Raw genomic sequence first — 15,653 nt, 5'->3', positions numbered from 1 at the left:
GATTTCTTGCTTCAGAAACCCATTAAGCCACGAAGTCAATTTTCCATGTATGTTTGTACGCTTTAGCTGCAGGCAACTGCCTCATTTTTAGAGTCCCTTTGTAAAGGGGGGAGCATAGCAGAGGAATTAACAATCAGCTGTACAATGGACCACATAAGACAATTTCCTCTCAAATTTTAATTGCATTTCATTTTGCCTAAGGGAGTTCTCTGAAGCTTAATGAACTACAGCTACACCTGCAACAAAATGTGCTGTAGTGACTGGTAAAGGTGAAACGAATGGAAGGGAGAACTAACTGCAGCGACTTTCCCCACATGATAAAGAAGCTTATTTATTTCACCTAATGTCTCCACTTGTCACCATGTGGAATTAGAGACTAGGCAGGAAGTCAATTAAGCAACTTTTCCAGGATTTTCCTAGTTTTTCAGGTTTTCCTTCCAAAATAGCATTCAAAGTTTTCGCAAGGTGGGGGAACAGAACTTTATCTGTTCTGCCCCCATCCTTCTAGAATTTCCTCCCTATGTAGGCCAAACAAGGCTCAACATCATACTTTCAAGAACTACTGTTTAGAGTTGACACCTTTGTTCTGGCAAGATATAGGGCAGGGCAGGGTGGGGCGGTTGCAGGGAGATTTTGTTTTTTCATTTGGTGCTGAAGTGACTTCAAAACAACCTATTACCATCTATTGCAGTCTAATAGGTCCTTCTGGAACTGGTCACACACAGAGAGATGTGCACATGCACATGAATTTGTAAATGTACCTGTGCTTGGCTACCCAGAGCCTTTCATGTATAAACAACTATCTGACTTTTAGAAGACATCTGAAGGCAACCCTGTTTAGGGAAGTTGTTAATATTTGGTGTTTTATCATGTTTTTAATATTCTGTTGGGAGCTGCCCAGAGTGGCTGGGGAAACCCAGCCAGATGGGTGGGGTATAATAATAATAATAATAATAATTATTATTATTATTATTATTATTATTTCACACACTATTTCAAACACATGCTGTCATGTGTGGAGAGTCTGCCTCCCGCTCTGGTAACTTCACAGATAAGAATAAATGAGCAGTTTATATTTTATTGCTCTTTTATTCAGGCATCGGGATGCAAGGAAAAATTCACATCTCTTCCCAAGGAGAGCAGTTGGCTACTCTAAATCCTCCTGCTTTCGTCTTCCACAACAGCCGAGGTACCAACGGGAAGTTCTGCCTCCTCTCTGCATCCTTTGTTCTCTAATACAGTCGAACCGTTTAGTTCATGCGGACGGAGGGTCCTCTCCAATGACATCTCTGCTATCTGTTCCCTCCCTTCCATTCCACTTGCCATTATCTCGTAGCTAGGCAACTCCTGCCTAAACTGCTCTGTGTCTGACTCTGTCTCAGCTTCTGAGACAGCTGCAGGGAAGGGGAATGAATCTTTCCCCCTCCAGCTCCTTTTCTCAGAGAAGCTGTTCTGCGTGGGAAGGCACCCCCCCCCCCTCGCTTCAGAGCATTCCCTGACACATTTGGAGAGGATTCCTAACTTGGCAGGGAGAGAGAAAGAGAGAAGACCTCAAATACAAGACAGACCTATACCAATACAGGATGCAGCATTTTACACTGAAATACGGGACAATTGTGTATTATACAGGAGAGGTGGCTACCCTAACTATAGTGTAGTGTAATGTAGTTATTATTATTAATAATAATAATAATAATAATATCTCAATATGCATTTTCAACTGAGTTGTTGTTGTTTAGTTGTTTAGTTGTGTCCGACTCTTCATGACCCCATGGACCAGAGCACGCCAGGCACTCCTGTCTTCCACTGCCTCCCGCAGTTTGGTCAAACTCAAGCTGGTAGCTTTGAGAACACTGTCCAACCATCTTGTTCTCTGTCGTCCCCTTCTCCCTGTGCCCTCCATCTTTCCCAACATCAGGGTCTTTTCCAGGGAGTCTTCTCTTCTCATGAGGTGGCCAAAGGATTGGAGCCTCAGCTTCAGGATCTGTCCTTCCAGTGAGCACTCAGGGCTGATTTCTTTAAGAATGGAGAGGTTTGATCTTCTTGCAGTCCACGGGACTCTCAAGTGTCTCCTCCAGCACCATAATTCAAAAACATCAATTCTTTGGCGATCAACCTTCTTTATGGTCCAGCTCTCACTTCTATACACCACTACTGGGAAAAGCATAGATTTAACTATACAGACCTTTGTCGGCAAGGTGATGTCTCTGCTTTTTAAGATGCTTTCAACTAAGTTACTTCATGAAATAAAAAGTTTTATTGGTGTTGGATGAATTGCATTCTACCGAAACAGACTGGCTGTTCTTAGTATATTCTCTAATGCTACGTTTTACCAGGAAGACTGGTTACTACAAATATCGCAGGTAAGATTCACCTTCTGTTGTGTGTGCAGGGTGGTCCCTCCCCCTACGTGGCCAATCCCCTGGCAATGTCTCCACAGGTGGGATTGGACGATTGGCTGAGGTAGGCGAAGACCTCCAGGTATCCAGCCTGGGGAGGGCGAAGCCAGCCCGTACTACCGGGAGCCGCACTGGGATCCATGGGGCTGCATATGACCACGCAAGAGGCCATTTGATGTGGGGAGCAGCAGTGGCGTAGCGTGGGGGGTGCAGGGGGGCGGGCCGCACCGGGCGCAACATCTGGGGGCTAGGGTTAGGGGGCGCAAATCCACGGGTTAGGGGGCGCAAATCCACAGATTAGGGGGTGCAAATTACTTGCCTTGCCCCGGGTGCTGACAACCCATGCTACGCCACTGGGGAGCAGCCATTACATGGGAAATATATTGCATGGAAATATTACTGAAAATATTACATGAAAAGGGTAAATATATTTTACCACTCCCGAGAATGTTGCAGTTCTTGCCATGCTCTCGCTCATCAAGCTTCAAAACTAATTGCCAAGTCCCTGGCACTTCTCAGCCATTCAGTGCACAAATGCAAACACACTCAAGCATGCACATCTAATTTAACATAAGTTTAAGTTTTCTTATAGCTTATAGATGGCTTGCATATATTTGCAGTCCATAAAAATGGGCTCTTAGGAGATAGCTAATGAATGAAATTGTATATAAGGACATTTTAAACAGAGAGCAAACAGAATGAAGGCAATTATGAAGAGTGTCTTCTGATAGCATGCTACATTTGAACTCAGAACACAATTAGCATTGCCCCTCTTATCCAAAAGAATGCACATATATTAAAAATGCATATATTAGCTTCAATAATTTCCACAAATAATTGACTTAATACTTGATACATCAGTTTAGAACTGCTGTGCTAAAATTTTTCCACTGCCCATTATTGTTTGCTCTTGCAATTAAATAGGCTGCTTAAAACACTTGTTGATTACTTTCCAGTTTGGAAAATCAGGACCTGAAGTATTAAAAACCAGAGAATTTTAGCATACACAATCTCCCCACTCCCCACAAAACCCTGCCAGGGTGCTGAGTTCCATTTTGAATATATTGCATGAACATATTACTATACTGGAAAGTATGTGATGCTGGCAAGTAATGTTTTTCGTTTTCTAAATCTGGCAACACTTGACAGGCAGTGTGTAATGGTAATTAACATTTTACCACTGACAAAATTCATGTAGTTGAAGCCTGCCAAACACTTTTTAAAAAATCAAGAATGGCAATAAGCCTAAAACATTCAAATCTGAATTTCAAGACAAAACATTTCACATCCATAATTTGTCTTCTGAATTTCACGTTAAAAATTTCCACTAGTAGAAACTGGGAAATTTTGTGAGCATTTGCAAAAGTTAATGTGTGATAAATGAAATCATGCATTTGCACCGCTGACAATGGTTTATATTAATATTCTCACAATTACTTTGGTGGTTATGATGGTAAGGTTTGCAGTTCTGTGCAATATCATTTTTTAAAAAAACAACAACTGGAAAATTATTTATCTTAGCTCTTTTTAAAAGGCATTAAATAATGTATTTTAATTATAATTCAATATAGATATATATTTTTCTTACCTTCTCCAATTTTGACAGAGCAAGAGAGTAGCAGTCTTTGGCCCTGAATTGCATGAATCTCATGTTGGCTGGGTGAGTTAATTCAGTTATTATGCTTAGGCTAGAGAACAACCTAAATGTTTTTACAAGGAGATAATATAAGTTATTCCTGCAGTAACATCAACTGGATAAGATAAAACATGACAACATATACAAAAACTAATTACTTGTAGCTCCAAAATTATAATTAGGTACAAGGAAATAACAACTTCTGGCAGAGGCAAACATGTCCCTCTAAAAGCACTAATGTGCTGCACAGATTCAGAGAAAATCAGCATATTACTTTTGGAAGGGTGGCTTGTATAACATTTAATATGACAGAGAAGGCATTGAACAGTAATTATTTGAGCTGTGTTTGATAATTTATTCTCAGATATCAGACAGTTCTGCAGAAATGGAAGAAAACCTGGATAAACCATTGAGATGGTTATGTAGCCTTTACTGGCTATAAAAGAAATAACTTTTCCAATATGTAAAAATATAGCTGTGTTGGAAATATAAATTACACTCATGATTCATGTACGATGAATAAAATGATGACTCCATTCCAGCCTGTCAGGAAACCCCAAAGGCATCAACTGAGCTAGTCACAGAGCAAAACTAACATTTTTATTGCTTTCTTAAAACTGAAATCAGCAGGAAAAAGCACACAATTATATTCTTTAGGAAAAGGAAAGCAGACAGAATGCCGAAATGTGGTTTGGGAACATACCTAATTCTAAGAAATATTGACTTAAATGGACAGATGAGGATTTGGATAGCATTCTGCTAAATAACGATTAGGGTGAGTTTCTTGCCATTAAAAAAGTAGCCATTTTGAATTTTGAAATTGTTAAATTCTCTGGAATTAGTAATTTGAAATGGTTTAAATACCACACAGGAAATTGTACCATATCACCACCCATTTGAGAATTTGGGAAAGACTGGCTTTGTAAAGCTAGGGTAGCTTAAGTCACAACACACACACAAGCTTCACAACACATTCCTATGTGCTGTAGTTTTGCTGCGAGGGATGGAAGCTGTTCAACTCACACTACAACTCAATGGAGGGTTAAATTGCAGTTAATCTATCCTCTCCTACCTACTAAAACCCACCCCACAATGGTGAAGTTGTCAGCTGTATCCAGTGCTTTTTTCTGGGGGGACGCAGGGGTACGCATACCCCTAAACATTTTGTGAATCTAAGCTTGGCCTCATTTGTTTTAGAAAAAAAGCACTGGCTGTATCCATTTCAAAAGTTACACGGTATATTTTCATGAGTCTGGAGTTCTGTAAGTGCCCAGCAATCTAACTCACTGTAAAGATAACATTTCATATACCGTATTTTTCGCTCTATAAGACGCACCAGACCACAAGACGCACATAGTTTTTGGAAGAGGAAAACAAGAAAAAAAAATATTCTGAATCTCAGAAGCCAGAACAGCAAGAGGGATCGCTGCGCAGTGAAAGCAGCAATCCCTCTTGCTGTTCTGGCTTCTGGGATAGCTACGCAGCCTGCATTCGCTCCATAAGACGCACACAAATTTCCCCTTACTTTTTAGGATGGAAAAGGTGAGTCTTATAGAGCTAAAAATACGGTATTTGCTAAGTGTGGAATATTTAAAACAAGTGCTATGAAGCAATTAAGTATTCAGTAGCTACAAAACAGTCCCCTTGGCTTTGAGTAATTTGTCTTGCTGTAGATGCTGGCTCTCATGTGGATATACTGGAAACTGCCTGGCCTATTTGGTGTATTATTTATGTATTCATTAAAACAAATTCTCTCACACTTTCAGACCAGTTAACTACATATGGAATGCAATCCTCTCTTTTTCCCTTTCGTTCTTAAGTTTGTTAGCTGCTTTTCTCATAGAGGAACCCACAGCAACTTACAGAAAAACCAGTTAAGAACTTTCAATAAATATCTTAAAAAAAACCCTGATAAACATATAAAACAGACTTACTGATCCCACCTTACTACAAGGTCACAATGCCACCCTTCAAATTAAGCGACAAAAGAGAGAAGTATTTGCCTGACACCTACAATTAGATAAAGATGGTGTCAAGCATGTGTGCTTTGGGAAAGCATTCCACAAGTAGAGAGGTGACATCACTGCAAAGGTCGGATCTTGTGTTGCCATGCTCTGAACCTCCCTTGGACGGGCCAAATAGTGGTGGCAGGGTCTGGGTTGGTTCTTGCGGGGAGGGCCAGTCCTTGAGCTATTGGAGTTCTGAGCTGTATAAGGCTTCAGAGGTAAAAAAACACTAGCATTTTAAATTCTTCAGACCTTCCTGACACGATCAACATTCTGAGCTCCAAATTCTGTACCAGCTACAGTCTCCAAACTGTACTCGCAGGGGGCGTAACTCAGCCCCCTGCGTCACTGAGTCCTGTGCCCGTGTCACGCTCACCAGCCAGCCTATACGGCTGGGTGGGGGCATGGCTTAGCTGTATTTGAACAACCGTGGGCACACAGACTCTCTCTTCTTGTTCCTGGCTTCCTCGAATCACGCACCCTTAGGTTTTTTCCTTCGTTTCTTGACCATGCTATGGACTTCAGTTGCCCGCCTTGGTTGTCCAGGGGGCTTGGTAGGAATTTTTTTCCACTTGGCAGATTGGCACCAACCACTTGGATTTTTGCCTACCTCGTAGCAAATCATCACAACTTTGTAAGGTTTGGCCGTTAGGCATTGGAAAACACGTTGTGTGTCAGAGGGGAGGTTGTGGCCATCACCTCCCCTCCCCTTGAAGGGTACTCTGTTAAAGGAATTTGGTGGTCTTGGTTCCTGTCTGATGCCCTGGTGGTGGCTAAGGCCATGGCTCGACCCCCAGTGACTCTAGGGGAAAGCTTCCAGTTGATTTGCATCAACAAGCTCCCCCTACTTGTTGTTAACCCTTGTGTGACCCCCAGCAGAGCGGGCAGGCGTCAAGTATAGTCTGTCGGATCCAATGCCTACGCCAATACCACTCACATTCTGTAACCAATAGAGTTGTGGCCTTGTTAGCCCATTAACCTAAATACTTGTGTCCATGTGTATTATTGTATCTTCAAGCAGGGGCAGGGCCTTGACTCACAACCTAGACAACAGAGGTTAGGCTGTTCCTGCCCAGGTAGGGGTGTAGCTGGACCACCAGTCAAAGCTGATGGAAGGAACTCCACACCATCAAGGTCACTGGATCCTCAAGCAACATCAGAATTACTCCCAGGCTATATGCCTGCTCCTTCAGAGGAAGCATATCCTCACCCAGAGCAGGCCACCTCCTAGGGAACCACCCACTAACAGTTTCTCAGTCTTATATGGATTAAGCTTCACTTTCTGGGGTCTCATTCAGTCCATTACCAAAGCCAATCACGGGTCTTACACAATCATACAAACTTTAGGAGGGAGTTCCATGGAACTTGGTGGGGCTTATTACCGTATAGACATGTGTATAGGATTGTGTTGAACACTACAGTGGTACCTCGGGTTACAGATGCTTCAGGTTACAGACGCTTCACGTTACAGACTTTGCTAACCCAGAAATAGTACCTCGGGTTAAGAATTTTGCTTCAGGATGAGAACAGAAATCGTGTGGCAGCAGCGGGAGGCCCCATTAGCTAAAGTGGTTAAGAACAGTTTCAGGTTAAGAACGGACCTCCAGAACGAATAAAGTTCTTAACCAAAGGTACCACTGTACTCAGAAGTAAGCCCTAATGAGTTCAGTGGGATTTCTTTCCTGTTAAGTGTGTATAGGATTACAACCAAAAGCAATCATATACAAGTCTTTCTCTCGTATTTGGATTCATCAAAGTTGGGTGGGTGCAATATGGACAAAACCCAAAATGGAGACAAGTAAAGGTAAAGGACCCCTGGATGGTTAAGTCCAGTCAAAGGGGACGATGGGGTTGTGGCACTCGTCTCGCTTTCAGGCTGAGGGAGCCTGCATTTATCCACAGACAGCTTTCCAGGTCATGTGGCCAGCATAACTAAACTGCTTCTGGTGCAACGAAACACTGCAACAGAAACCAGAGCACATGGAAATGCCATTTACCTTCCCGCCGCAGTGGTACCTATTTATCTACTTGCACTGGCGTGCTTTTGAACTGCTAGGATGGCAGGAGCTGGGACAGAGCAACGGGAGCTCACCCTATCACAGGGATTCGAACTATCAACCTTCTGATCAGCAAGCTAATGAGGCTCAGTGGTTTAGAGCACACCGCCACCCGCATCCCACAAGTAGACCAGTAGGGTGGCCATTACGATAAGCATGCTAGTGCCCTTCACAGTGACATTTTGAGATGGGACAGGCAGCCCCAGCTCTACTGCTGTTGCTGCCATACTGAAGCTGTCTTCAGGATAAAGGTAAAGGTAAAGGTACCCCTGCCCGTATGAGTCAGTCGTGTCCGACTCTAGGGTAGTGCGCCCATCTCACTTAAGAGGCCGGGGGCCAGCGCTGTCCGGAGACACTTCCGGGTCACATGGCCAGCGTGACAAAGCTGCTCTGGGGAGCCAGCACCAGCGCAGCACAAGGAAACACCGTTTACCTTCCCGCTATTAAGCGGTACCTATTTATCTACTTGCACTTAAGGGTGCTTTCGAACTGCTAGGTGGGCAGGAGCTGGGACCGAAAGACGGGAGCTCACCCCGCCGCAGGGATTCGAACCGCCAACCATGCGATCACCAAGCCCTAGGCACTGAGGTTTTACCCACAGCGCCACTCGCGTCCCGTCTTCAGGGTAGGCAGCACTTAAAAGTTAAAAGAAAAAAACAAAGCTGCCCTCCCCACTGCTGTGGTATGAAATGTTTGGATGTCGAACTGTGGTCCCTAAAACAGCATGAGGAAAACTGCCTCCACTGGTTACCTGCAAAGGGAGTGGCAAAGTGGGGCTGCTATCTGTCACTGATCTACACTTGAGATTAAAACAAGCATGCCACATGTTTAATTTCCCCATTCATGGCCGTGACTAGATCTTTGTAATAAGTAAAACATAAAAAGTTATGTTGCCCCTTCACACACTAAAAACGCCAACACTAAAACTTTTTCTCCATTTTCCAAAAATGTGTTTTCTAGATCCTCACATTGCTGCTACAAAATTACTGGTATTTCTTTTTAAACACAGAGTAGCTGTTTGATTTACTAAGTCAAACTAAACATTTTGTTTAAATCATATATCCATATATATATATATATATATATATATATATATATATATTCTCCTAAATTTCAGATACGGGAGAAGGCTGCCATCTAGTGATTATATGCTACACACAAGCATGAACTAGTAGGAGATAGCAAATAATTCCTATTGCAAGCTACTAAACTGGAAAATGTATTTCAGTTAAGTGTGTCTAATTTTTCTTGGCTATACCGGTATCTTTTCTGGATCTTGAAAGCAAGCTTTAATTTAGATTTCATCTGATTCTCCTGAATTTTCCTGTCATGGTTAGTGATTTTTTGTTTGTTTGTTTGTTTGTTTAAGAAAGGGCAACCCAGCTGTGGATTACTGCAAATTAACAGCTTGGAGGCATTTGTTCCTTGAGCACAAAAAAAATTGTGATGAAGTAATTATGGGTCCAGTAATGGCAATATTGGCAAGCAATTTCATCATGGTTAATCTTCAGGGTACAGATGACAGCAGGACTATAAGAAAAAATGGTGCCCGAAGGAGGTTTTTTTTGGTTTTTTAAAATCCACTGCCATCCAGTCTATTAATCTACCATTAAAATAGATGGTGTAAGGTAGCAAACTACGAGCAGATTCACATGCAGAAAATGTGAATGAATCGTAAAGGCAGAGAAAATTTACTCAGTGGAAGAGCTAATGACTTTTCATGCAAAAGTTCCAAGTTTCATTCCCAGTGCCTCTAGCTAAAGAGAATCGTTTAAGCCAGAATGGGCAGACAGCATTGGGCTCAGTGGGCCAATGGTTTCAACTCAGTATTGGGTACCTTCAAGTGGAAGCGAAGTCATCCTGAAACTACAGAATTAGGCTCCAAGAAAATGTGGCTAGAAACAGAAAGGGCCATATCAGACCAAAGAAGAGAAGGTGAATACAGATTATATGTACTACTAAACAGTAGTGTACTGGTCTGTATAAAATAGCATAAAACGCTTTCTGACACTGCTCCCAAGTGTATACCTAATCTCTGAAATGTCAAGCAGGACTCTTTCCATTGGTCCCGCTCCTGAAGTCTGCCTGTTCAGTGAAACATTGGTAATGGAAGCCTGTGAGCTTATAGTTGGGCACGCATAGGTTTTCTACCCTACTAGCAATCTCTTAGTTTACATGCAGAAAGCTACTGCTCAAGAGCTACTCCTTAAACCAACACAACCTTTTCTATAACTTCTAGCTTCTTCTTTTTTTAAAAGAAGAGGGAATCAGGAAGGACTGACACTAGCTATGAACGTTGGGGTAGGTAGGAGAAGAACTTCATTTCATAGCAAGAGAACTACTCACCAAGGAATAGTTCAAAACAACAGCTACCATTGAAAAACCAGCAATGGCCATCTGTATTGCTGCAGTTTATTCATCCAAGATTACCAAGTGGTTAATTACACACAGTAGTAAATACAACACTCAGTAACGGGTTACTGTATTCTAGCAGCTGCCACAAAAGTGTAGCAAGCAGTTGAGTCTTAGTAGTATGTATTCAGCGGAGAAGAAGTATTTATGATGAGCAAGATGAGAGAAAGTGCAGGCCTCATTCATACTACTTGACGCCAAATGTTAGCTGCGGGGATGCAACCTCAAACCTATACTTGACTCACCCACCACAAAAAAAAGATTTTAACTGAAACTTCTGGGACCCATTGATGAAAGACCTGGAGCAGATATAACATGTCATGAAGTTTCAGACTTAATCATACTGTATGTGCCAACCAGGAGTGTCAAATTGAATAAAATATTGTGGGGGCCAAAGTCAGCCCTGCCCCACCTAATCGATCACATGGGGTTTGGTTTGAACAAATAGGTTGTTCTTAAATTTTGTAAAGTCACGCTCACACCACATATTTAAACAAAGCCATATCTAGGGGGTGGGGTAGTCAGTTTTTTTGGGTTTTTTGCCCTAGGTGCATTCCACTTAGCAATCTTCACCATAACAAGAATATACCATATGCAACAAAGGTACAAAAGTACTGCCACTTACCTAAAGAGGGTTTGTACATTTACAATAGTTTTAGCATCTGCCATATAGTCCTCTTCAGCACTCATGGTGCTTTCCTTATCCACCACGACCACGTTTGCAGCAAAGGTCACACCACACCTTAGCAAATCATCTAGGCTTTTGAAAACAGGGCAAAATGTTAGGCAATGTTAAAAACATATGGCTCGTCATAAAATTAGCCACATATTGTAAGCAACCTTTACAATATTTAGGAATTTGGAACCCCGGAGGTCAATTTACAACCTGCGGTGAGCTGATTGCCCTGCAAGTCGTTGAACTCAACCTTTGTTGCACCTTAGCATGCAAAAAAACAACAACCACCAAACATTTGCTGTTGTGGTGGCTCCTTATATGCAATAGGGAAACAGAAAGACGATATATGACATTTATTTTAACTGGTTTTCAGATGGCTGCCATGGGTCCAATGGTCATGTGGCATGACTCAGCCCCTCAGAAGATCAATGCACAGATAAATCTGGTTCTGTTTTAACTTTGATGAACTAATCAAGAGCCAGCCACAGGAATGCCCATTCGTTTCCTGCAGCCCCAGCCTTGCAAGAGAAATCCCACCCACTCACACTTTTAATAATGGTTGACTTTGATAGCAGCTTTGATAGGTCAGAGAAGCTGACTCATGACCTGTTTGAGTGTGCCAGATTGCATGGAAATCTTACCCACAAGCACAAGGGAACACAGGAAGCTCTACACCTTGTGTTGATAGCTCGATTGCCTTCTACACTTTAGAAGGTGGTCTACAATGGGGGGCTCCTCTCCTCCCGGAGGCTCCCATCATGATTTATAACCCCAATATTTCAGGGTACTAAGTTGTGCTTTCATTATCATCTTTCTGCTTTGTTTTGCTACTACTTCCCCCTGAAGTGAGAGGAGAGGTGGTGGACCATCCCTGGAAGAAAACTGGACTAACCCACCCCAGATTTGCAACAGCTGGCCTTGACACCAGACATCTGAGTGGGGTGGGGAGTTTAAAGGTGGGGGGAAATGTTATGAAAATGAATGTTATATTATATAAAATATAAATGTATTGTCTTATTTCTCCCATTTCCCCCCCCTATGGTAATATATATTGCTGCTGCTCCTCCTCCTCCTCCTCCTCCTCCTCTTCTTCTTCTTCTTCTTCTTCTTCTTCTTCTTCTTCTTCTTCTTCCTACTCTTCCATTGGAGACTTTTGCATGACAAGTGACTAATAAGCCTAATATATGAAATGAAATGAGTAGAAATCCTTGAGTAGAGGGGGCTCTGCCCCCTTTAGACTTCACCCTCTAACTTGTGGATGACAATTGTGATTTGCTTAATGTGCTTGCGTATGTGAACAGCACAAATAAAGCTCGCTTTAAACCAGTATCTGAAACCCACATTAAAACCCAGTTTCAGATTTCAACAGCCAATGTCACTGCCAATATACTGCTTAACCACAGAGAAATGTTTGCGTCATGGAGTGGGAAAGAAACAATCTTTCTGAGTCTGGCATCCAACTTATTAAACTGTGGTTAATTAGACATTGCATATGTACTGACCCACAGCATGATTAATTTCCCTTGGCTGATTACTATCTTTTGGGACACTATTTCTAACTAAAAAAGTAAAGGTCAATTTTAAAAAAATGAATAAACCAGACATACCATATTGGATAGTTGGTAGGAAGTAATTACATAGCATGCTAGGAAGGATGGCAGGCGCAAGCCGCCTGTTTTAAAAAAATGTTGGTAAAACTATTGCTTGAGTTGCATTAAGATGGCATTTCAAATAATCGTATTTCATTTCCAAAGGCTTCTCATGAAACTGCATTCTTCCGGAAACACAACATGATGACATTATTCCCTGCAATGGTTTCCCAGTGTGTGAAAGCATTTAATTGAAACAAAGTTTGGCAGTGCTTGACATTACGCAAGCCCTCACTGTCTCCTTCTTGCCTTGTTCAATTCACCAAGAAGATTGTTCCATGGAAGGATTGCTTTGCACAAATTAAGTTCATTAATTGCACGCCCCGTAAATTTTGGGTGAACACGTAAAGCAGGCACCCCCAAACTCGGTCAGATGTTTGGGGACTACAACTCCCATCATCCCTAGCTAACAGGACCAGTAATCAGGGATGATGGGAGTTGTAGTCCCCAAACATCTGGGGGGCCGAGTTTGGGGGTGCCTGACATAAAGTGTGAACATAACAAATACATTTGCAGGCATTTATCATACATGAAGGCTTGTCAGAGAGACAGCAAGGCAGAGGCTGTCTGTTGAATGTACACTAAGGTTAAAACAAACTGGGTTTGTTTCCATATGGTGTGGGAAACTACATTCAGACAGTTGACACCTGCAGCTTTCCACGACTGGCAGTCATGCCACAGTAGCAATAATTAAGAAAGCAGCAGGAGAAGAGAAGAAGAGTTTGGATTTGATATCCCGCTTTATCACTACCCAAAGGAGTCTCAAAGCAGCTAACAATCTCCTTTCCCTTCCTCCCCCACAACAAACACTCTGAGAGGTGAGTGAGGCTGAGAGACTTCAGAGAAGTGTGACTGGCCCAAGGTCACCCAGCAGCTGCATGTGGAGGAGCGGGGAAGCGAACCCGGTTCACCAGATTACGAGTCCACCGCTCTTAACCACTACACTACACTGGCTCTAGCACTGCAAACTGTTGTTCTCTGCCCAAATTACAAGAAGGTCCATTGAAAGCATCCCCCACACCACTCTATGGGGGAATGTAACAGATATGGATGTTGCTTTGGAAACACAAAGAAACACTTTTGATGCTGATGCAAGCATGCAAAAACAGAAAGAGAGCCCTGTGGATGGGGCATACTAAATTAATTTTGAGGTGAACATGATGGTCTAAGAGTCAGCTCCCAAAGACACTAAGGTGCCTGAATGCTTTTTCCAAGGTGTGTGGGTGTGGGTGTGTAGCAGCTAAACAAAACTGCTGTTTAGTTCAGAATTTTGCACAAGAGAGAACTCCCCCTTTCACTTCAGGTCATTTGTCTTATCAAAACCACCCACTCTGAGAAGCTCCCCACCCCTTTTACTGTGGGTGGAGGAAACTTCTAATCCAGATTCTAGCTAGAGACAAGAAATTAAGTTCAGTAGCTGCCTAAATGGGATTTCCAGAAATAAAATGCCAAGCATACGCTGCTGTCTTTCAAAATTCACACTTCTGTGAATTTTGTATCTGAATTTTGTAATGGAGTTATTAAACCAGAAAATGTATATATTTAGGGAATTGTGCAGAAAAATGCACATCTTAGCAAGCAAAAGAATAATGTACAGCAATGCATTATAGCAAGGGGAGATGCTTTCAAAAACATGTATGCAGGGCAAAATTACGTTAAACTGTGTCCCTGAGGAGAAAGCTGTGTAACAAACAGATGCAGGTACATGGCAAACAGAATATAAGATTCAGAAATGTAAGGTAATGAAAATTGACAAATTTGTGCATTACTAATTGCAGTTGATGTAGCTCCTCTGGGTGAAACAAAACAAAACAAAAAAGCAAAAAAACAACCCACACTCCAGGAAAGCACATTTACATCATTTGTAGCTTGAGTCTACAATACTGCGATATTTACAGGCAAGTTCACATATTCCATCCCCCCCCCCGTCACATACAATATGTAGGTTGTCTGGTGTAGTCAGGGGATTGAGAATGCAAAGGCTAGAAAATGAACTCTTTACTAAATAAATTAGACATTCCTGTTGACTTGGAAGAACAATCATTATGTGCTTGAACACAGATTCAAATGATTGACAGTCTGTCCATGGTAAATTCAACTTGACTGTGATTTCAGCATTGTGAATGGGCATTGTAGGTATTCTTCACTGTACGTTCAGATGACAGCTCGCCAAGTTACTAAAAATGTTTCAAAAGTGGGTGAAACTAGGGCATGGAGCGTTGTGATCCATTAGCACGATGCTCCTAACTCACGAGGGACAATGGTGAGGCTCGACAATGAATGAACTGAGAATGCCTACTTAGAATGAGTCCCAGAATCCTCTGGAATCTTCAGGGATTCTTCATCAAAGGAATGGGTGCATAAATATACTAAGGGCTACAAGGTTCTGAAAACACTGGTGTTCCCCATGTATGTGTATTTCCAGTCAGGATATAGGCTTACTGGGGCAGCTAACAGGAGTTGAGACTACTTTGATTTCAAGTGTATTAGACCACAGTGCAAACATAATGATCTGCTACATAAATTATTAACAGATGAAATTAGACATGCAGTCTTAATATCATTTGAACAGATAAGCATTAAGATGCCAAATTACCACAATTTCCTCCCAACTCATTATAATTTTATAGCATTCTTTTGTATTTTTGCCAGGCTATTAACTTTTAATAACTGGAAATGAGAAATAACAGGAGAGAAGGTGGTCTAGACGGGATTCATTGATAAGTTATGCCGCAGTGGCGAAGAACCTTTGTACTTCTCACAAAAGGGTCTTTTGATTAATGTTGCTTTACTAAATTCAGATATAACTTCCAGCTTT

General features: G+C 42.0%; 1 protein-coding gene across 8 annotated transcripts in view; it reads right to left on the bottom strand.

The window, feature by feature from the left end:
- KCNT2 (potassium sodium-activated channel subfamily T member 2) overlaps positions 1–15,653 on the bottom strand; it is a 233,659-nt gene that overhangs the window by 21,217 nt on the left and 196,789 nt on the right. For all 8 annotated transcript variants that reach the window (XM_081194326.1, XM_081194323.1, XM_081194328.1 and 5 more), the window contains 2 exons: positions 11,136–11,270; positions 3,988–4,099 (listed from right to left, as the gene is read on the bottom strand). In XM_081194326.1, coding sequence (XP_081050452.1) covers positions 3,988–4,099; positions 11,136–11,270 — 247 coding nt within the window. The remainder of the gene's footprint in view (positions 1–3,987; positions 4,100–11,135; positions 11,271–15,653) is intronic.

Source organism: Podarcis bocagei (assembly GCF_964188305.1).
Source record: "Podarcis bocagei genome assembly, chromosome: 5".
NCBI classification, from domain to species: Eukaryota; Metazoa; Chordata; class Lepidosauria; order Squamata; family Lacertidae; genus Podarcis; species Podarcis bocagei.
Note: the sequence above shows the minus strand (reverse complement) of the source record. Positions and strands in the feature narration are given on the sequence as shown.